This window comes from Harmonia axyridis, chromosome 1, assembly GCF_914767665.1.
Source record: "Harmonia axyridis chromosome 1, icHarAxyr1.1, whole genome shotgun sequence".
Lineage (NCBI taxonomy): Eukaryota > Metazoa > Arthropoda > Insecta > Coleoptera > Coccinellidae > Harmonia > Harmonia axyridis.
The window spans coordinates 37,218,664-37,237,788 of NC_059501.1; the positions used below are offsets into that span (position 1 = coordinate 37,218,664).

The window sequence follows — 19,125 nt, forward strand, 5'->3', positions numbered from 1 at the left end:
CGATGTGTAGAATTTCAAAACTGCTACACATATCAAAATATTCTATATTTATTTTATAGTCCGACAAATCTAGATTTTCGACTAATGAAGCTAAAGTATATGTTTCGTGAGGTCGAAATCATAATGCGAAATATGAAAAATATCGAATTTGATACTCTGAAATCTATATAAATATATCGATAATATCGGTTGAAAATATCGATAATCGATAGAATCGGAATTGAAAATATCGACGATATTTATCGAAAATTTTCTGAAAAAATATCGATATCTCGATATTTATTGCCCATCCCTATGTCAAAGTTGTAAATGTAAACAAACTTTGAGGTTAACAGAGATATATCTAGTTAATGTATCAAAATAGACGTATAAAAGAATTTTCAGTGTGAAGAATAATATAGTTAAACGTTTGTTTTGACTATATGGATATTTTAGTGAATAACTCATTTAGGATTTCTCAAAAAAGCTCATCGTACAAAATGGTTAGTTGTGCATCTTGTGGCTGTACCCGGAATAAAAAACAAAAGCAAGATGGTGTAACATTTCACATGTAAGTGTTTTCAATGCTTCATTATGTAAATTGGGAATAAAATATGGAAATATGAAATATTTTATGGGAATGAAATATTGAGGTTAACCAACAAATCAGGTGGTACGCATAGGCGTATCGTAGCGTAAGATAAGGGTTTTTTTCTGTTATTACATTTTTCAGGTTTATCATTTCTTCATTCTCATCATATTACTAGCTGTTTGCTGTATTTCTGTAAAGAAATGTTGGCATTACCTTCATCAAAGGACATTAAAGGAAAAATAATACGCTCTATTAGTGATGACGTCACAACCGACATTTTAGTTCTCCTGTCAGTGTTCGGAATCCAAACAAACAAATTGTCATTCAAATTAGTACGTTGTTGTTGAAGAAATTGGCTTATTTTGGTAAATAAGATTATTTAAGGAACGATTTTACCATTAATTGATAGACAGAAGGAACGAGATTAATGCCAGTAAGTTCGAACTTGAAGTTCAACAAATAAACACGGCTTTCTACAAAATCTGGGAAATGATACAGGATTCAAACTTACTGGTATTAACCTCGTTCCCTCTGTCTATGAATTAATACTGAAATAGTTCCTCAAATACTCTTATTTATGAAAATAAGCCAATTCCTTCAACGACACCGTACTAATGTGAATGACAATTTATTTGTTTGGATTCCGAACACTGACAGGAGAACCAAAAATTGCTGTGTGTGACGTCACACTAATAGAGCGTATTATCAATTATTAGTGTAAAGAGTATTTTATGTTCACGATTTTAATTTTTTTCTGCTCTAGGTTTCCAACAGATGAAAGAAGGAGAGTGGCATGGATTCATTTTATGAATGATACTGAATTTGTTCCTAAAACTCAAAGTTTTTTATGCTCCCGTCATTTTGCTGATGATTGTTTTGATCGAACTTCAAAGGTGAAAGTCAGACTACAACCCAATGCATTGCCAACAATTATAGTAGATCGTTTAAAATATGTAAGTAAATTATTCTTCTTCTTCTTCTAGTTCCATCTTTCATCGAAGGTTGGAAACCATCATAGCAATGCGGATTTTGTTAACCGCCGCTCTAAATAGTTCTGAGCTGCTACATCCGAACCATTCTCTCAGGTTCTTGAGCCAGGATAGTCTGCGTCTACCCACATTTCTTCTTCCTCTTATTCTGCCCTGCACAATGAGCTGTAGCAATCTGTGCCTTTGCCCTCTCATGACATGTCCCAAGTACTCCAATTTTCTTCTTTTGATAGTCAACAGCATTCCTGGTTCACTTCCAATTCTTCTGATCTTCCACATTTGGCACTCTTTCTACCCATGATATTCGTAGGATTCTTCTGTAGCACCAGAAGTCAAAGGCAGCCAGTCCATTTAAATGAGTCCGTTTCAAGGTCCACGCCTCCATCCCATACAGAAGCGTGGAGAACACATATCACTGAAGCATCCTTAGACGTAGCGTCAACTTTATATCTCGACAACACAAGAACTTCTTAAGTTTAATAAAAGCGGTACGTGAAATCTTTTTTATTTCTTTAGTTTGGTCTATATCCGATGTTATCCATGTTCCCAAATACCTGTAATTGTTAACTCTTTCTATTATCTCGTTTTCAATGACCAGGTGGGAGCTTGCAATTATCGATTTAGTGATGACCATACATTTATTTTTCTTTAAATTGATCTTGAGGCCTTAGTCATTGCAACATGCATTGAGACGTTCCATCACGTTCTGTAAATCGCTTTCATTATTTGTCATTATTACCGTGTCGTCTGCAAAACGCAAGTTGTTCAGAATTTCTCCATTTATAGATATGCCCTCTACTGAATCGAACAGCGCTTCTTTGAATATTTCTTCACTATAGATGTTGAAAAGTAACGGGGATAGCACACAACCTTGTCGGACTCCTCTCTGAATTTCAACCTCTCTGGTGCTCTGGTCTTCAACTCTCACTTTGGCAGTTCGATTCCAATATAAGTGAGAAATAATTTTTATATTCCGACTGTCAATATTTTTCCGTTTCAATATTTCTATAAGTTTTTCATGTTGGACTTTGTCAAAGGCCTTCTCAAAGTCCACAAAACACAAGTAAATATCCTGATTCATGTCTATGCATCTCTGGGCTAACACATTAAGGCCAAACAGCGCCTCTCTTGTGCCCATACCATTTCTGAAACCGAATTGTGTGTCACTTATTTCGCATTCAAGAGACTTAACAATTCTGCCGTGTATGATTTTTAGGAATGTTTTAAGTGTGTGACTCATTAAAGCTATTGTTCTATGTTCTGAGCAGATTGTTGCATTAGACTTTTTAGGAATCGTTACAAAGGTTGATTGCAGCCATTGTTTGGGAATTATGCCAGTCTCATATATTAGATTGAAGAGTTGAACCAACACATCGATTGTGTCATCATCAAGAAGCTTCAACAATTCGACAGGTACCTCATCCGGCCCAACAGCTTTGCCCTCTTTTGTGTTCTTTATGGCATAAATTACCTCTTGTCGTAATATGGGTAGTCTGGTATCTTCCGCGAAATCCAATGAAGGTACAGCTCTCTCATCTTTGAACAGATTTTGGATATAATTTGTCCACTGCAGCAATTTCTCCTTCATGTCAGTAATTATACGTCCATCGTCATTTTTGAGAATATTATTTTAACGTTGTGTTCTTTCTTATGCCTGTCAACTCATTGATTTTCTTGTGCATGTTAAAGCTATCGTATCTTTTATCCAGATCTTCTATTTCCTTACATTTGTTGTGTATCCACCTTTCTTTTTCTTCTCGAACTTTTTTTCCTTATGTTTCTCTGCACCTCTTTGTATTTATTTACGTTTTTATTCTTATATCTTCTTCTTTCCTCCATAAGATCCAAAATTTCCACTGTCATCCATGATTTTATTTTCTCTCTTAGAGGTTTCAAGGTTTCTCTTCCAACAGAGACCAAGGCATTTTAAATTTTCTTCCATTTATGGTCGACATTTACTGTTTCTGTGTTATCTTCTTTGACTTTTCTTAAGCTGTCGTTTATTTTGAGTTTTGTTTCTTCATATATATTTTCCTCTTTGAGTCTTCTGGGGTCCATACTTTTCCTTGCAGTAGTTCTTTTAACAATTTTTAGTTTAACTCTCATTGACAAAACAACAGGGTTGTGGTCAGAGGATATGTCCGCTCCTGGATAAGTTTTAGCTGATATTAGGGAGTTTCTGTATCTTCTGTTGACAATAATATAATCTATTCGATTTCTTACAATTCTATCGTTATTATCAGCGGGTGATTTCCATGTGTATAATCGGCGTTTAGGGAGTTTAAACAGCGTATTTGCAATTATAAATTCCTCATTGATGCAGAACTCAACTAACCTATCGCCACGCTCGTTCCTTTCGCCCAATCCATACAGTCCCACACAATTCTCCACTTCGCCCCGACCAACTTTAGCATTTAAATCGCCCATTATGATATTTATATCCTGTCTTTTGGTTAATTTCAATACACTGTCAACTTGTTCATAGAAAGTCTCTATTGTGTCTTCCTCCTTATCTGCTGTAGGCGCATATACTTGGATTATGTTTATATTTCGCTTTAGATGAGAGTTGAGAGACAACATCATTACGCGGTCAGAATAGGGAATAAAATTGAATACTGCTTGTTGAGTATCCTTATCAACAATTATGACAACTCCCTGTCTGTGTTTGTTATCGTTGTTCCCAGAATAATACATTATTCCATTCCTGGTAGCACATTTGCCCGATCCCGGCCACTGTACAGGGTGGGCAGATAAGCGAGGTAAGCGGCTATATCTAAGGATCCACTCATCGTAGAGACTTGCGGTAAAAAGTTTTACCACTAAAGTGTACAAGAGAACACACTGGAAATTGTTTTGAAGTTCATACCTCTACCGCTAGGGGGCGTAATAGCTACCGTCGAGTAGAAAAATGAATTTTACTCGAAAATGTTTCATATGAAGTTGAAGAAAAAATATCATCACTGTAATACTTGAAAATTCTCTATCTTTTTGAATTGTCACTTTCGATTTTACGACATCAAATAAGGGTAGGTGAAAGGGAGAAATCTGACTGATTGAAACGCCTGTAACTTCAGTTTGTCTCAACATTTTCGAGCAAATTAGATCTCGTTGGAAAGATAATATCTTGTTGATTGAGGACAAAATATAGCCATGATAAATTTGTGTTTGCTGCTTTCGATAGGGGGCGCTAAGTCAGAAGTTCATTGTTTTGTTCATTTTACTGCGAAATTTCAAATGTAATGATAGGATTTTCTTAAGAGAAACAGAAGTTCCATCAAATTTGCATGAAAACACCTGAAGGTCGCAAGGCGATAATTTCATGCGTTCTGAAGTTATGGCCGAAAGAAGATATTCTTCAACTGATGCACTGCGAAAAAGCAAATTGTGTTTTAAGTTCTAACAGAAACAGAAATCCCATCAAATTTGTATGAAAAAACCAAAAGGTCGCAAAGCGATAGCTTCAAGCGTTCCGGAGTTATGGACGGAAAAAGATATTCTTCAATTGATGCACTGAAAAACTAAATTGTGTGTTCTTTCGGCCATAACTTCAGAACGCCTGAAGCTATCGCTTTGCGTCGTTTTGGTTTTTTCATACAAATTTGATAAGATTTCTGTTTCTGTTGGAACTTAAAGACACAATTTGGTTTTTCGCAGTGCATCAGTTGAAAAATATCTTCTTTCGGCCATAACTTCAGAATGCCTGAAATTATCGCTTTGCGACCTTCAGGTTTTTTCATGCAAATTTGATGAAACTTTTGTTTCTGTTAAGAAAATCCTATCATTACATTTGAAATTTCGGAGTAAAATGAACAAATTAATGAACTTCTGACTTAGCGTCCCCTATCGAAAGCAGCAAAAACAAATTTATCATGACTATATTTTGTCCTCAATCAACAAGATATAATCTTTCAGACGAGATCTAATTTGCTCAAAACTGTTGAGCCAAACTGAAGTTACAGGCGTTTCAATCAGTCAGATTTCTCCCTTTCACCTACCCTTATTTGATGTCGTAAAATCGAAAGTGGCAATTCAAAAAAATAGAGAATTTTCCAAGGCTCACAGAGATGATATTTATTCTTCAACTTCATATGAAACATTTTCGAGTAAAATTCATTTTTCTACTCGACGATAGCTATTACGCCCCCTAGCGGTAGAGGTATGAACTTCAAAACAATTTTCAGTGTGTTCTCTTGTACACTTTAGTGATAAAATTTTTTACCACAAGTCTCTACGATGAGTGGATCCTGAGATATAGCCGCTTACCTCGCTTATTTGCCCACCCTGTACATCGCTAAGCCCCATAATGTTTAGTTTCATATTATACATTTCGGATACACAATTATCAAGTTTACCCGCTTGGTATAAACTTCTTACATTCCATGTTCCAATTCTTAGGGCAATATACTTATTTTTATTAGTTCGATGGGGATTTCGCTTGATGACGACCTCAGAGTCCCCATCGTCTAAACGTGTCTGTCCTCCCCTGCCGGATCCTGGTTTCCGAAAGCCATGATCAGTGAGATTAAGATTATCATTACCTTGTGAGTGTATGATGGTTTTTACTAAGGATATCCTTGTGGATTTTTAATGTGGTAGTCATCCCCTGGCTTTCCACATCTTTATGCCGTTGACTATTCTTGATAGTTCATCCGCCTTTGAGGTCAGTTTCTTGACCTTAGGACAAAAAGGTGCCCTACCACTCACTAATTCTTCCACCCGAAGCTGTTGACCAGTAAGTGGGGGATTGCTTATACCGGCAATTACTCGGTCCCTATCTGCGTTAGCCATCAAAATGATGTTGCCCGCCCTCTACCACATGGAGGTGCAGATTCGGATTTTTCCTTCATCGAGATTAAGACCATTCGGCATTTCCTAATCTCTCTAGAGCTTTAGAGAGTAAATTATTATGAGAACCATTTTCTACATTATACATATAATTCACAGTTTCTTCGATATTTGTACAATTTTTCATTTTAAGATTCAATATTTTGTTGATTTTGATTTTTAAGGATATTTCTTCATCTACAATAAAATTTGTTAACCAGAAAACATACATTTTTCTAAAAACTCAATGGATTATTTCAGAAAAAAAATTATGCAATAGTATACAGACCCTCGAAATGTGTGGAGAGTTCTCTAATGGATCATGATTATGTATATTCAATTAATGGTGCCTCAGGTATTGCTGGACCTTCATCTACATCCGAGCCTTCATATATTCCCAGAGAGCAAACCCCTCCATCTTGCGATGAGATACCTCCAATAAAATCGATAGACACACCTCGTGAAAGGGTATTGAAACAGAGGATTGAGAAGCTAGAGCACAGGGAGTTTTTGTATCTCAACAAAATCAAACACCTGCAGAAGATTAATTGGTCATTAAAACAGAAATTGATCAAGTACAAAACACAGAAAAAAAATGCACATCCAACAAAAACCTCAAAATAGCATATTCGATAGTTTTCCTCCGAGTTGCAGAATTTACTCATTATATCAGCCAAATTTGTTCATCAATTCATTATACCCAGTACATACTTTTAAGGATGATTGTAATTGCTCAATTTTTAATTTGTTAATAAAAATTATTTTTATTATTATCATTCATCTATCCCATTCCTTGAATTCTTTTACTTCAATTCAAAGCTGCCCTGAACAAGACTATAAGTAAGATAAAACTTCAAAATTTAATATAGAATCGCATAATATGTGAAGTTTGAATAAAACCCATATCAACCAGATTTATTCATTATTCATTATAGTACATAATTGCTGAGAATTTTGGTAATTATTCAATTCGTTAATAAAAGTTATCAAGTTCAATGTACCCCTATATCTGCTAACTTTCAGCTACATTTTTTAATGAAATTATTAAATTTTCACCAAAATGTATTTTGAATGAATGAAATATTCATCGTACTACGCCACTGCCAACCGGAAACGTGAGTCGGCCATATTTACAGGCCATCAGTTTTGGGACGTTATGATTCCTCCTATTATTCTATACTTTTGGCCGCCCAATTTTTCCTTCCTTCTCGCTGAAAATATTTCTCTTATACTGGTCCATATTTATATCAAAGAATAATTATCTCATTTAGTATTTGATTATATTTCCCACTTGAATGGTTTAGATTATATCTATCCTAACGAACACAACTAGTTTTAATCACCAACATGGAAACACAGGCCATCTCAGATCCACTTCCAGTTGAATTAGGTGTACCACAGGGGAGTTTTTTGGGTCCATTCATTTTCATAATATTTATGAATGAACTATTTGCTGAAACAGCACCAATCACTAATATCACAACGATCTTTATTTCAAAATTGTTTCATAAAACAGAATGAAATAGTGTCTATTCACAGAAATCTACAATTGAGTATGGTTCTGATTCTAATAACAATTTAAAAACTGATTTTCTGAACCTGCGGTGGCAATTTATTGAAATACTTCAGGCATCTATATCCCATTTGCTTTTGTGATGTTGTGAGATTCATCCTAGGTAGTACAAAATTCAAATTTCTCGATGGGTACTTATTTTCACCTTGATGTTTATCAAAGTACTGTCTATGCTGATATAGGAACAATACGCACGCTCTATTAGTGATGACGTCACACACCGCCATTTTAATTCTCCTGTCAGTGTTCGGAATCCAAACAAACAAATTGTCATTCAAATTAGTACGTTGTCGTTGAAGAAATTGACTTATTTTGATAAATAAAATTATTTAAGGTACGATTTCACCTTTAATTGATAGACAGAAGGCACGAGATTAATGCCAGTAAGTTCTAACTTGAAGTTCAACTAATAAACACGGCTTTTTACAAAATCTGGGGAATGATACAGGATTCAAACTTACTGGTATTAACCTCGTTCCTGTCTATCAATTAATACTGAAATCGTTCCTCAAATACTCCTATTTATGAAAATAAGCCAATTCGTTCAACGTCACCGTACTAATTTGAATGACAATTTATTTGTTTGGATTCCGAACACTGACAGGAAAACCAAAAATGGGGGTGTGTGACGTCACACTAATAGAGCGTATAAGCATTCCTGAATGTATATTCCATATATTGTAAGGAGTCTAGATTTCTTGAACAAACCACGACATGATTGTGTGTATCCCATATTCAACATAATTCGGAGTGCTCTCTTCTGTTGGATAAATAATAATAAAAAATATATTTTCTGAGCCATAAAAAGTTATTCCAAATCTAAGCTTCGATTCTATGATCGCATGGTAGACTGTCTTTAGTGTTTGAGAACTTATATATTTCGTTATGACTCTGAAAGCATACAAGACTGATCCTACCCTCTTGCAAAGATCTATTACATGAGCATTCCAGTTGAGTCTTGAATCTATTACAACGTCTAAGAACTTGGTACTACTTGCTATTTTATATTTCTTATCATTTAATATAGTATCAGTAGGTGTCATTATTCCTGAGTTTACGGGGTGAAACATTATCAATTTAGTTTTATTCTTATTTAGGATCATATTATTGTCAGTAAACCAATCTTCTGTATGTTTAAGCATATTTTCAACAAGCTTCTTCAGTTATGTCCATAATGTACCAATGGCTAAAAGGTTTGTATCATCAGCATAGTGTACGGTAGTTGTGTTATCAAGTTTGGCCGTATTTCTTAACTCAAAGTCATTCAGAACATGTTAGAGTTCACCCTGTGTAACTCTTTTTTAAACATGCCTACAACAAATCAAATCGATTAGTCCATCTAGCGGCCGCTAGATGAACTAGATTATAGAGGACAATTGGTCCATCTAGCGGTGAATAGACGAACTAGCTGTATGAAAGACGATGAGTCCTTCTAGCGGGCTATAGACAAACTCCTATAGAGGACAATTAGTCCATGTGGTGGTAAAGGAACGGTTGACGGCCGTTACGTGATTTTCCATACTAGAGTCGATGACTGAAAGTGGTGAATGTAACTTACGTGTTTTTCGAAAAATCTTGTGAAAAAGAAAGTATAGTTAATGGAGTTGAATACGAAATATCGAAGTTGGTAGCAGAGCGAATAACTCTTAATTTTTGACAACAGTATTTTTGTCGATATCATTGTGAAATAGTTGAAATAAATCCCATATAATAAAATGGACAACAACCAAGAATATGACGTTCCCATCAATACAGAAGCTCAAATTGAAGACCTTGATGATTACATCTCCACACCAAGAAAAGAAAAATTTTCCATGAAAAGAACCAATAATCATTTTACTTTCCTCTCAAATCGACACGGAGTACAAAATCGGACCCTTTTGCGGTTTATGATTTTATTATCGCTTTCAAGATAAGTACTTTTACTGCACTACGAGCACATCTATGTCCGAGGATTATTATTTTCCCATATCTATCCGCTTTATCGGTGTCGCCTCTTATTTGCCATCTGTAAATTTTGCATTCTTAATCGGTATGCACTTACTCGTTGTTTTCGGTTTTTTGTTTCATTCTCGTCACAAAATTCAATACTGTAGTACTGAACTGAGTAATTCGCATCGAAAAATTGCCTGAGCCGTGTTATACAATTTATTGTGATTCATTCAAATTGCAATTTAATTGTGTAGATATCAGTTTTGAATTGATTATATCTAAACGGTGTTCCTAATGTCTACAAATGAAAATGACAGATTTTTCGGATCATTTTGAGGAAAAAAGTCCTATAACATGAATCCGCAAAAGCTTTGGTCTTAAGATACCTGAAACCGGTGTTAATTTTTTTTTCTCTTAGCACCTTCCCTTAACAAGATATTTAACTTGAATTGGCATAGATCTTCCGATTTAAAGTTTTCATCTTGTAATATGCTTATTTTGTATGCAAATCTACAGGGTGATATTTTTTCTGGAAGGGTACCTGCTTCTTTCCACCAGAACTTTTTGGTAAAGCACCTGGTTCTGTAGAAAAATGTGAAAAAAAACTCTGGTCTAGTACAACACTTTTTGGTTTGTTGTAGTTTTGTCGTATCTGCTATCGATTTCGAAAAAAAAATTCAAACAGCTCTCTGGTAATCCACAGGAAAATCCAAATTATTATAAAAATCCAGTTATTAAGCTGTGATGAATATATTAATTATAACTTATGGTACTTATCAACAAATTCTGTAGCGAAGATCAATAAAGATTCGATAAAATAATAAATATAAACATCACTAAAAAGTATGACTATACAAGAAACACCCTGTATCTCGAAAACAAAGCGTTTGCGGGCTCATGTTTAAGGCACTTTTTTTCTTAAATTAAACAAGGAATATTCTCCTTCGAAACGCCGTTTTAGGAAAAGCCAGTATGAGGTGAGAACAATCGAATTGGTAATAAAAAAAATATTTTGAGTAATTAAGTTCCAACTTCATTATCAAACCTCTTTTTCACACATTACAGATATGAGTAAACGTTGTTGTAAAAAAAATTTTTTTTCGAGAACCCCCCCAAAGAAAAAAGAAAGATCTCCGTCCTGGGTTTCCAGATTTCTCGGCATTGCTCGTTGCGAGGCGTATACATGAAAACCGAGTTGTGATCTTTGGAATTATTATGTCTGGTGCTCCAATATTTTTTTCTCTTGATATTTTTGGGCGCCTCTGCAGACCTTGCGCCAGTGGCAAGTGCCACCTTTGCCACGCCCTAGATACGGCACTGGTGACATTGAAAGTTATGCAAGGATGGAAGACTTCGAAAAATGACGAATAACAACCGTGTGCATATAATATGTGAACGGTTCAATCAACATTATTATACTACAGGATTCTAATAGTACCTTTTTTAGGTCCAAATGGCAAGACTGAGTTTAGTAGAATCCTTGGGGTATCTTAAAGGTACAAACACTTCTAGAAGTTTTTATGAAGGTGAAGAAGTTTTAAATGCTGGTCACATAATAAAAATGTTACATGTTATTTGCATGACTAATAAACTTTAGTTGAAAGGTTTTTTACTTATCCGAATTGATCATTTCACATTACCCTTCAATTATACAGTCCCCAACAAAATATTACAAATGCTATATTATAGGTCCCTATATTTTGAAATTTTTTCGTCCTCCTTTTGACGCAGGTTGTTGTTAATTTCTAGTTGAGATCACTTGATCTTGGATGGCTAAAAGAAAACCTTCCGTTTCTGGGTACATTGCACCTGATGTGAGCCAATAGTTCGACGCTTCAATGTCGACATGATCCTGGTTCACCTCGTTGAAATGTCTTCCATGCAGGGGCTTCTCTCTCCATCTTTCCAGTTTTTCTTGGTTTGTCTGGTGGTTGAATGAAAATTGCTCCTTGTGAAGTTGTAAAGGTGTTGATTCGTCTGCTTCACACAGTATTTTGTAGAACTTTGATGTACTTGCTTGATCTCTGAAGTATTCCCGTTGGCTTTCTATCTGCCCACTAGCAAGTTCCATGATGTCCGTAAGACCTCTGCCTCCTTTATTTCTCGGCAGTGTAGTCCTCTCAGTGCTGCTTTTCGGATGGTGCTTGTTTGCTTTTGTCATCAACGTTCTCATTTTACGTTGCAAGTTTTCGATGTCTGTTTTGCTCCATGGGACTATACCGAATGAGTATGTTAGAATTGAACATGCATATGTGTTGATGGCTCTCGTCATGTTCCTGCTGTTGAGGTTTGTTTTTAAGATTTTTTTGATTCTCCTAATGAACTCAGTCGTTAAGTCTTGCTTCATTCTTTGGTGGTTGATTCGTCGGTTCTGTTTCATTCCAAGATATTTATAAAGATCATCCGACTTCATTGCTTCTATTTGCTGTCCATTTGCGAGAGTGATCGGTTCATCTTGTATTCTTCCTCTCACTACGCTGAGAGTACGACATTTGTCCAATCCGAATTCCATACCTACATCTTTCGAAAAATGTTCCACTAGTTTGACCATAATTTCTAGGTGGTTCTTATTGCCTGTTATCAGTTTCAAATCATCCATGTACAGCAAATGATTGAGGGTGGTAGTATTATTATTTCCTTTAATGTTGAAACCCTTTTCAGTAGCGTTTAGCTGTTTAGAGAGTGGGTTCAGCGCCAAGCAGAACCATAAAGGGCTCAAGGAGTCTCCTTGGAAAATTCCCTTCTTAATTGGAATCAGTTTGGTTCTTATGTTTGCCGTGGAAAGCTCGATGTTCGTTTTCCAATTGTCCATTGCAAGCTTTAGAAAATTGGTTATAATTGGATCGATCTTGTATATCTCCAAAATTTTCTTCAGCCAGCCATGTGGAAGTGTGTGAAAAGCCTTTTTATAATCAAAATAAGTCATGAAAAGATTTCTACGTTTCTTGAAGGCTTGGTTGCATATGATGGAATCTATTACCAGCTGTTCCTTCGATCCTTGTGCATTCTTGGAACATCCTTTCTGCTGTGTTGCAATTATTTTATTTTTCTCGCAATGTTTGTAGATACGAGATGCTGAACATGATGTGATGATTTTGTATATTGTTGGTAGGCATGTTATAGGTCTGTATTTTGATGAATCCATAGTGTTTTGAAAATCTTTTTGTATTAGGTAAGTGATACCTGTTGTTAAAAATGTTGGTATTTCTGTTGGATTATTTATTATGTTATTTATGTATTCGACTAGCCTGCCATGCAGACACCAAAACTTCTTCAACCAGAAGTTGTGAATTCCATCTGGGCCTGGAGATTTCCAATTGTGAGTGTTCTTCAATATTTCCTGTAGTTCTTCAGACGTTATTACACTATGTGGCATACTTTCTATGGTCTCACATGATTTCTCCTCTCTTCTTATCCAACGCGCTTTGGAGTTAAAGGGAGTTGGTGTTGACAGTTGATCGGTCCAAAAACTCTCCATACCTTCGGCGCTTGGAGGACTCCCTAATTTTGTTGACGTTTGTTCATTAAGCATTCTATAAAATTTCTTTTCGGAGTTTTCAAAAATTATATTGTCATGTTTTCGTTTATAGCTCTCATTGTATCTTCTCAGTCGTTCAGAGTATACACTTAATTTTTGCTTGAGTGTATCTAGAGTTTCTTGAGCACTTTCATTGTTGGCGTCGTAGTTTGCATGTCGCCTATGGCGATCCATAATTGCATCCACTATTTTTTGTAGTTTTCTCGACGGAGAACCTTTTTCAAATTGTGTTAACCTTCCTATATCTTGTCGGAGGCTATGTACTTTTGCTTCTAGCCTATTTTGCCAATGTGGTTTGTTATGCTGTTTTTTCTGTGCTGGTTGCTCACTTCTAGGTTTTGGCTTCACGCCGAGCACTGCTGATATTGTATAAATTATTATTAACGATTATTATTATTATTATCCCCATAAATATAATATAAAATTTCATGTGCTATCAGTGCTTACCTCGATAAAAATAATCATCATCGATAAAATGCAGGGAACATACTTCTATATTTATTGTCATTGGTTTATCGATTTTGAATTTCAGTTGCCAAGCTTTTTGTCGATCTATCAGCACTTTACTCCCCAGTTTCCCTTCCATCCAAACTAGATATTTATTACCAGTTTGAGGGAAAGCATGGAACTTGATATTTGACCTTTTTTTCCCAGGAAGAACACTGAGGAACTGAACAATAGCGATTTGAACGACTCAGAACTATTGAAATGATTTAAAAAATATATAAATATTTGTAGAATATCACACAAAAACAAAGCAAAATACTAGAACCTCAGAGGAATGAAAAGGACTGACTACCTCTCAGGTAAGAACCATAGCAAACCATGTCAACATTTCTAGTTACTCTGATTGTCACCAGGTGGTACATGGTAACATGTAACATTTTTATTATGTGACCAGCATTTAAAACTTCTTCACCTTCATAAACACTTCTAGAAGTGTTTGTGTCTTTAAGATACCCCAAGTATTCTACTAAACTCAGTCTTGCCATTTGGACCTAAAAAAGGTACTATTAGAATCCTGTAGTATAATGATGTTGAATGAACCGTTCACATATTATATGCACACGATTGTTATTCGTTATTTTTCGAAGTTTTCCATCCTTGCATAACTTTCAATATCACTAGTCTGAACTGAAACAAATGATGATATCTACCGCCTTTACCTAAAATGAAAATATTATATACAAAGTAACACACTTGTTCACTATAGAAGACCGAAAAGTTTTTATATTAATTGTAAAATCAAATTTTAATAACGTAAATACACACACAACTAATACAACAAAACACTCCAATGTCAACATTTATAGTTCTACGTCTGCTCACCTTGGCGCTGCATTCTTATTTTCAGATGCCTATATTCTAAGTGGTGCATAAACCCACCAAATAGAGCATAGACAAATATTCATTTCTCTATGTCATTATCTACATCTACTTATCTGTGGTTGTTATTTCTTCATGAAGAGTGTCGTGGGTATATAAATATTTTTAGTCGGGGAAGAAAAGACAAGATTCATAACGTGCACAGTTCTTGAATTGTACTTGTACATATTTATTTTCACAATTAAGAATTTACGAAGTGTTGAAGCCAGAAATGGAAACATACTCAAAAATTTTCCTAGATGAAATTAATCATCACAGAGTAAAGATGGAAATGGGAGAAGATGATAGCTATGAAAAAGGAAACTCATTTGACTTGGAGTAAGCATTCATTAATTTTTCTTGATAATGTAGGTCAAATTTTAACTTTTTTCACTTTCACTTTTTTCATTGTAAAAAAGTTATTTCTAGAAAGAAATTGGCATATTGTCTCTTCAGTTAAGTAGATGTGTTTTTACGATTTTGAGAGTTTTAATTATTTCTACACTGATCTGTTTTGGTATTAGTTCTGTTTGTAGTTTTCGTTTTCTAATTTTGTCTTGTTCATTTTTTAGCCAGAGGAAGAGTCCAAAGTAAGCTCGAAACTGTAGCAATATAGATCTTTAAAAAAGAATCCGTTGTTTGCCTTCAATCCGATTGATTTCACATATCATGTTTACAAGACAACTCCCTATTCGTCTCTGGATTTTAATAAAAAATATCAGAATATATTGACCATCTCTTTTGTTTTGAATAATATAAAATATTTAGTTACAATTTGCTTGGGGTAGAGCTTATTCAAATTGTTTAAACCTCTTGAAAAATCAACAAAAAAGAATCTTGAAAGTTGTTAATAAGAACAAAGTAGCTCGGGACGTCCCCCTAAATATTGAAAAATTGTTTTTACTGCAATCACTGAGATACCATTACGGAAACCTTGAGAGTAAATTTCTAAGATCAGGAAGTGTCACTAGAAACAAGAGAATTCAATTACCTATAAGATACAGGACTGTAAGTTCCAAAAGTAGCATTGTTAGAGCAATAGGTGTTTTCAACTCTCTTTCAAATGAACTCAAGGTTTTGGATGATGGTTATTTCAGGAAGAATAAACTAAAGAGGTGGTTTTCGGCTGAGTTTCATTGATTTTTGTATATGTTTTTTTATTAAGGCAATTTTATTTCATTTGCTGGTATTTGATAATTGTTATTACTTTTTCTGCTTTTGTTATTGTTTAGTTCTTGTTGGCTATGAATTGTGCAAATACCGTTGATCTAAATCGAGCTCACAAACAGGCAACTTGTGCCTCTGTGAGATGCACATCATTGTATTGTGTATTTTCCATCAATAAATAAATAAATTCAATAATAATTTTCTCTATTTTGCAATAATTTTAATTATTAAAATTTATTTAATTCGAAATTGTGTAGATTAGATCTTGAAGATTTCAATAATGTCTATGAAATAAAGTCTTATTGATTACTCTATTATGTGATATTGAAATTTCTCTTTCAAATTCTCTAACTAGGAAAATGAATGTAGTTTAGCAACAATACTTTTTACGAAGACGTCACACTTTGTGAAATATTCCTTTGAAATATCTTTTTGAAAATTCGATTTTGTAGAAGAACACTTTTGAATGAAAATTTTCAGTGTTTGTTGAAATTGTTTTTTCTTTAAACCTCTTATAATTGAAAATCAAAATGTTACAATTATTTTTTGGTTCTAGTTTTCAGGACTCAACTGATTGGGGGCATATTGATGAAAAGACTGAATTCATGGAAATTGTTCAGCATTACACTGATGAGAATGGAATAAGATCGTCTATTAAATATGAAAAAGGGGAGTTTGCTTTAAATCAGAAAAACAATCTTGAAGGGCATATAGATGCTGTCCATTTGAATGAAAGAGGTGATTATGCAGCCAACCATAAAGTTCAACTCAAAATTCATATCGATTCTGTCCATTTGAATAAAAAAGAACATAAATGTTACTTCTGTGATTATGCAGCTAATCAGAAACATGTCCTCAAAAAGCATATAGGTTCTGTCCATTTGAATAAAAAAGAACATAAATGTCACTTATGTGAGTTTGCAGCCAACCAGAAACATGATCTCAAAAAGCATATAGATTCTGTCCATTTGAATAAAAAAGAACATAAATGTCACTTATGTGAGTTTGCAGCCAACCAGAAACATGACCTCAAAAAGCATATAGATTCTGTCCATTTGAATAAAAAAGAACATAAATGTCACCTATGTGATTATGCAGCCAACCAGAAACATTACCTCAAAAAGCATATAAATTCTGTCCATTTGAATAAAAAAGAACATAAATGTCACTTATGTGAGTTTGCAGCCAATCAAAAAAAAGACCTCAAAAATCATATAGATTCTGTCCATTTGAATAAAAAAGAACATAAATGTCACTTATGTGAGTTTGCAGCCAACCAGAAACATGATCTCAAAAGGCATATAGATTCTGTCCATTTGAATAAAAAAGAACATAAATGTCACTTATGTGAGTTTGCAGCCAACCAGAAACATGATCTCAAAAGGCATATAGATTCTGTCCATTTGAATAAAAAAGAACATAAATGTCACTTATGTGATTATGCAGCCAACCAGAAACATGACCTCAAAAAGCATATAGATTCTGTCCATTTGAGTAAAAAAGAACATAAATGTCACTTATGTGAGTTTGCAGCCAATCAGAAGAATAACCTCAAAAAGCATTTAGATTCTATCCATCTGTATAAAAAAAGAACATAAATGTCACTTATGTGAGTTTGCAGCCAATCAGAAAAATAACTTCTAAAAGCATAAAGATTATGTCCATTTGAACATAAGAGAATTACTTATGTGATTATGCAGCCAACCGGTAAGTTACCTCAAAGTTAATATGGATTCTGTCCATTTCAATAAAAAAGAACATAAATGTCACTTATGTGAGTATGTTTCAAGCGTGAAAGAAACCCTTAAAAGACATAAAACGTGTCCATTTGATTGAAAAATCTCAGAGGAAGAAAAACATAGGAGTGGCCTTAAACGTAAATGGAGTTGTATTGTAATGAATTGTAACAGTAATATGATAAAGTGAGGTAGAAAAACAACAAACCCGCAAAATTGACAAATAGAGGTGCAGTAAACATTCCAGTGGCGTGGTTAATTGTTTCTTAGTAAGGATTAATATTACAAAAATCGATATTTAACTGGAATATAGAATATAAGTGAATTATTATATTTCAAAATGAAAACTATCAACGGAGCGGAGACCAGAGCTGAAACGTCTACAACAAAGAGGATATTGCAAACAACTGAAAAGGAAGACCCTAAGAACAATAACGGGATACAAATTGGCGGACAGACAGAGAAATTCTGTTATAAGAGAGAAGTGGACGATGTGGTCAGATGGATAAGGAAGAGGCGGAGAAAGTGGAACCATCATGTGGACAGAATGAGCTTAGACAGAATGGCTAAGTTCACCAGGGGACAACAAACCCCCGTTAAATAACCACTAAAGCAATGGTGAGATAGCTGGCAATCCAGGTCACAGGAAACATAGACTAGAGAAAGCAGGCCACCCAAAGTTTTGAAGGAAGGAGTCATACAATTATGATATTGAGAATATGTGTTACTACAATAATGATGAATACTATACAGCAAATTCCCACCCTTTATGAATACGGAGTTATAAATTTTTGACCATGTTATTCAAGTTTCGAAGCCCTGATTCGAATCTCTCCGTAAGATATTAATCATAATTTTTTTTATGTTGATATTTATTATATGTTTTTTTTTCCATATGTGCTTGCATATTTGATGATAAAAGGTAATATAATAAACTGTTGTATAAAATTTGCAGTATTTTTTTTTAAACCATCAGAGTAAAGGAAGATGTATAGTTTTGGAATGTAAGGCTGAATTGTCCTTTGATAGGAAAATTTAGCACTTTCTTCCCCAATAACACTCACTATATCCCCAGTCTATTTCTCAAAAATATTAGGGCTAATTTTTGCTGAAGACAACAGATACAAAATTTCATAAATTTTCTTGTGTGTTTTTATATATCACAAATTTTGAATTCCCTAAAGTTCAGTTACACTTGTAGCTACATTATATCGAATATAAATTTAATTATCCATAATATTATTCATATGCTGGACTATCTAAAAAGTCTGGAATAGACATTGAAAATTATTTTTTTGGCAACCGTCTGGGAAGTGCTCACTTCTCGGAAGCTTTGTCTCTGAGAAAGTAGCATTTCCCGGACTAGGCCAGAAAAGAATCACTTCGTTTGTGTCATTGTGAATATGAAAATCTTGGTTGGTATATTTTTA

General features: G+C 34.4%; 2 protein-coding genes across 2 annotated transcripts; both read left to right on the forward strand.

Moving 5' to 3' along the window:
* The first annotated feature begins 294 nt into the window (after nt 1–294).
* On the forward strand, nt 295–7,157 carry LOC123685410 (THAP domain-containing protein 1-like). Its single transcript, XM_045625087.1, has 3 exons — nt 295–550; nt 1,335–1,524; nt 6,646–7,157. Exons 1-3 carry the CDS (start codon nt 423–425, stop codon nt 7,006–7,008), a joined length of 681 nt encoding a protein of 226 aa, XP_045481043.1. The 5' UTR covers nt 295–422; the 3' UTR covers nt 7,009–7,157.
* A 7,673-nt stretch (nt 7,158–14,830) lies between these two features.
* LOC123685414 (zinc finger protein 596-like) lies at nt 14,831–18,643 on the forward strand. The gene is made up of 4 exons (XM_045625102.1): nt 14,831–15,131; nt 15,365–15,382; nt 16,516–16,697; nt 17,376–18,643. The coding sequence occupies exons 1-4, from the start codon at nt 15,025–15,027 to the stop codon at nt 17,555–17,557; spliced, it is 489 nt and encodes a 162-aa protein (XP_045481058.1). The 5' UTR covers nt 14,831–15,024; the 3' UTR covers nt 17,558–18,643.
* Nucleotides 18,644–19,125: the final 482 nt, after the last annotated feature.

Coding starts and splice junctions, on each gene's coding strand:
- LOC123685410 (XM_045625087.1), top strand. CDS start 423: ATGGATATTTTAGTGAATAACTCATTTAGGATTTCTCAAAAAAGCTCA. Junction 551..1,334: donor GATGGTGTAACATTTCACAT/GTAAGTGTTTTC, acceptor TTTCTGCTCTAG/GTTTCCAACAGATGAAAGAA. Junction 1,525..6,645: donor TAGTAGATCGTTTAAAATAT/GTAAGTAAATTA, acceptor GGATTATTTCAG/AAAAAAAATTATGCAATAGT.
- LOC123685414 (XM_045625102.1), top strand. CDS start 15,025: ATGGAAACATACTCAAAAATTTTCCTAGATGAAATTAATCATCACAGA. Junction 16,698..17,375: donor TGTCCATTTGAATGAAAGAG/GTGATTATGCAG, acceptor TGAATAAAAAAG/AACATAAATGTCACTTATGT.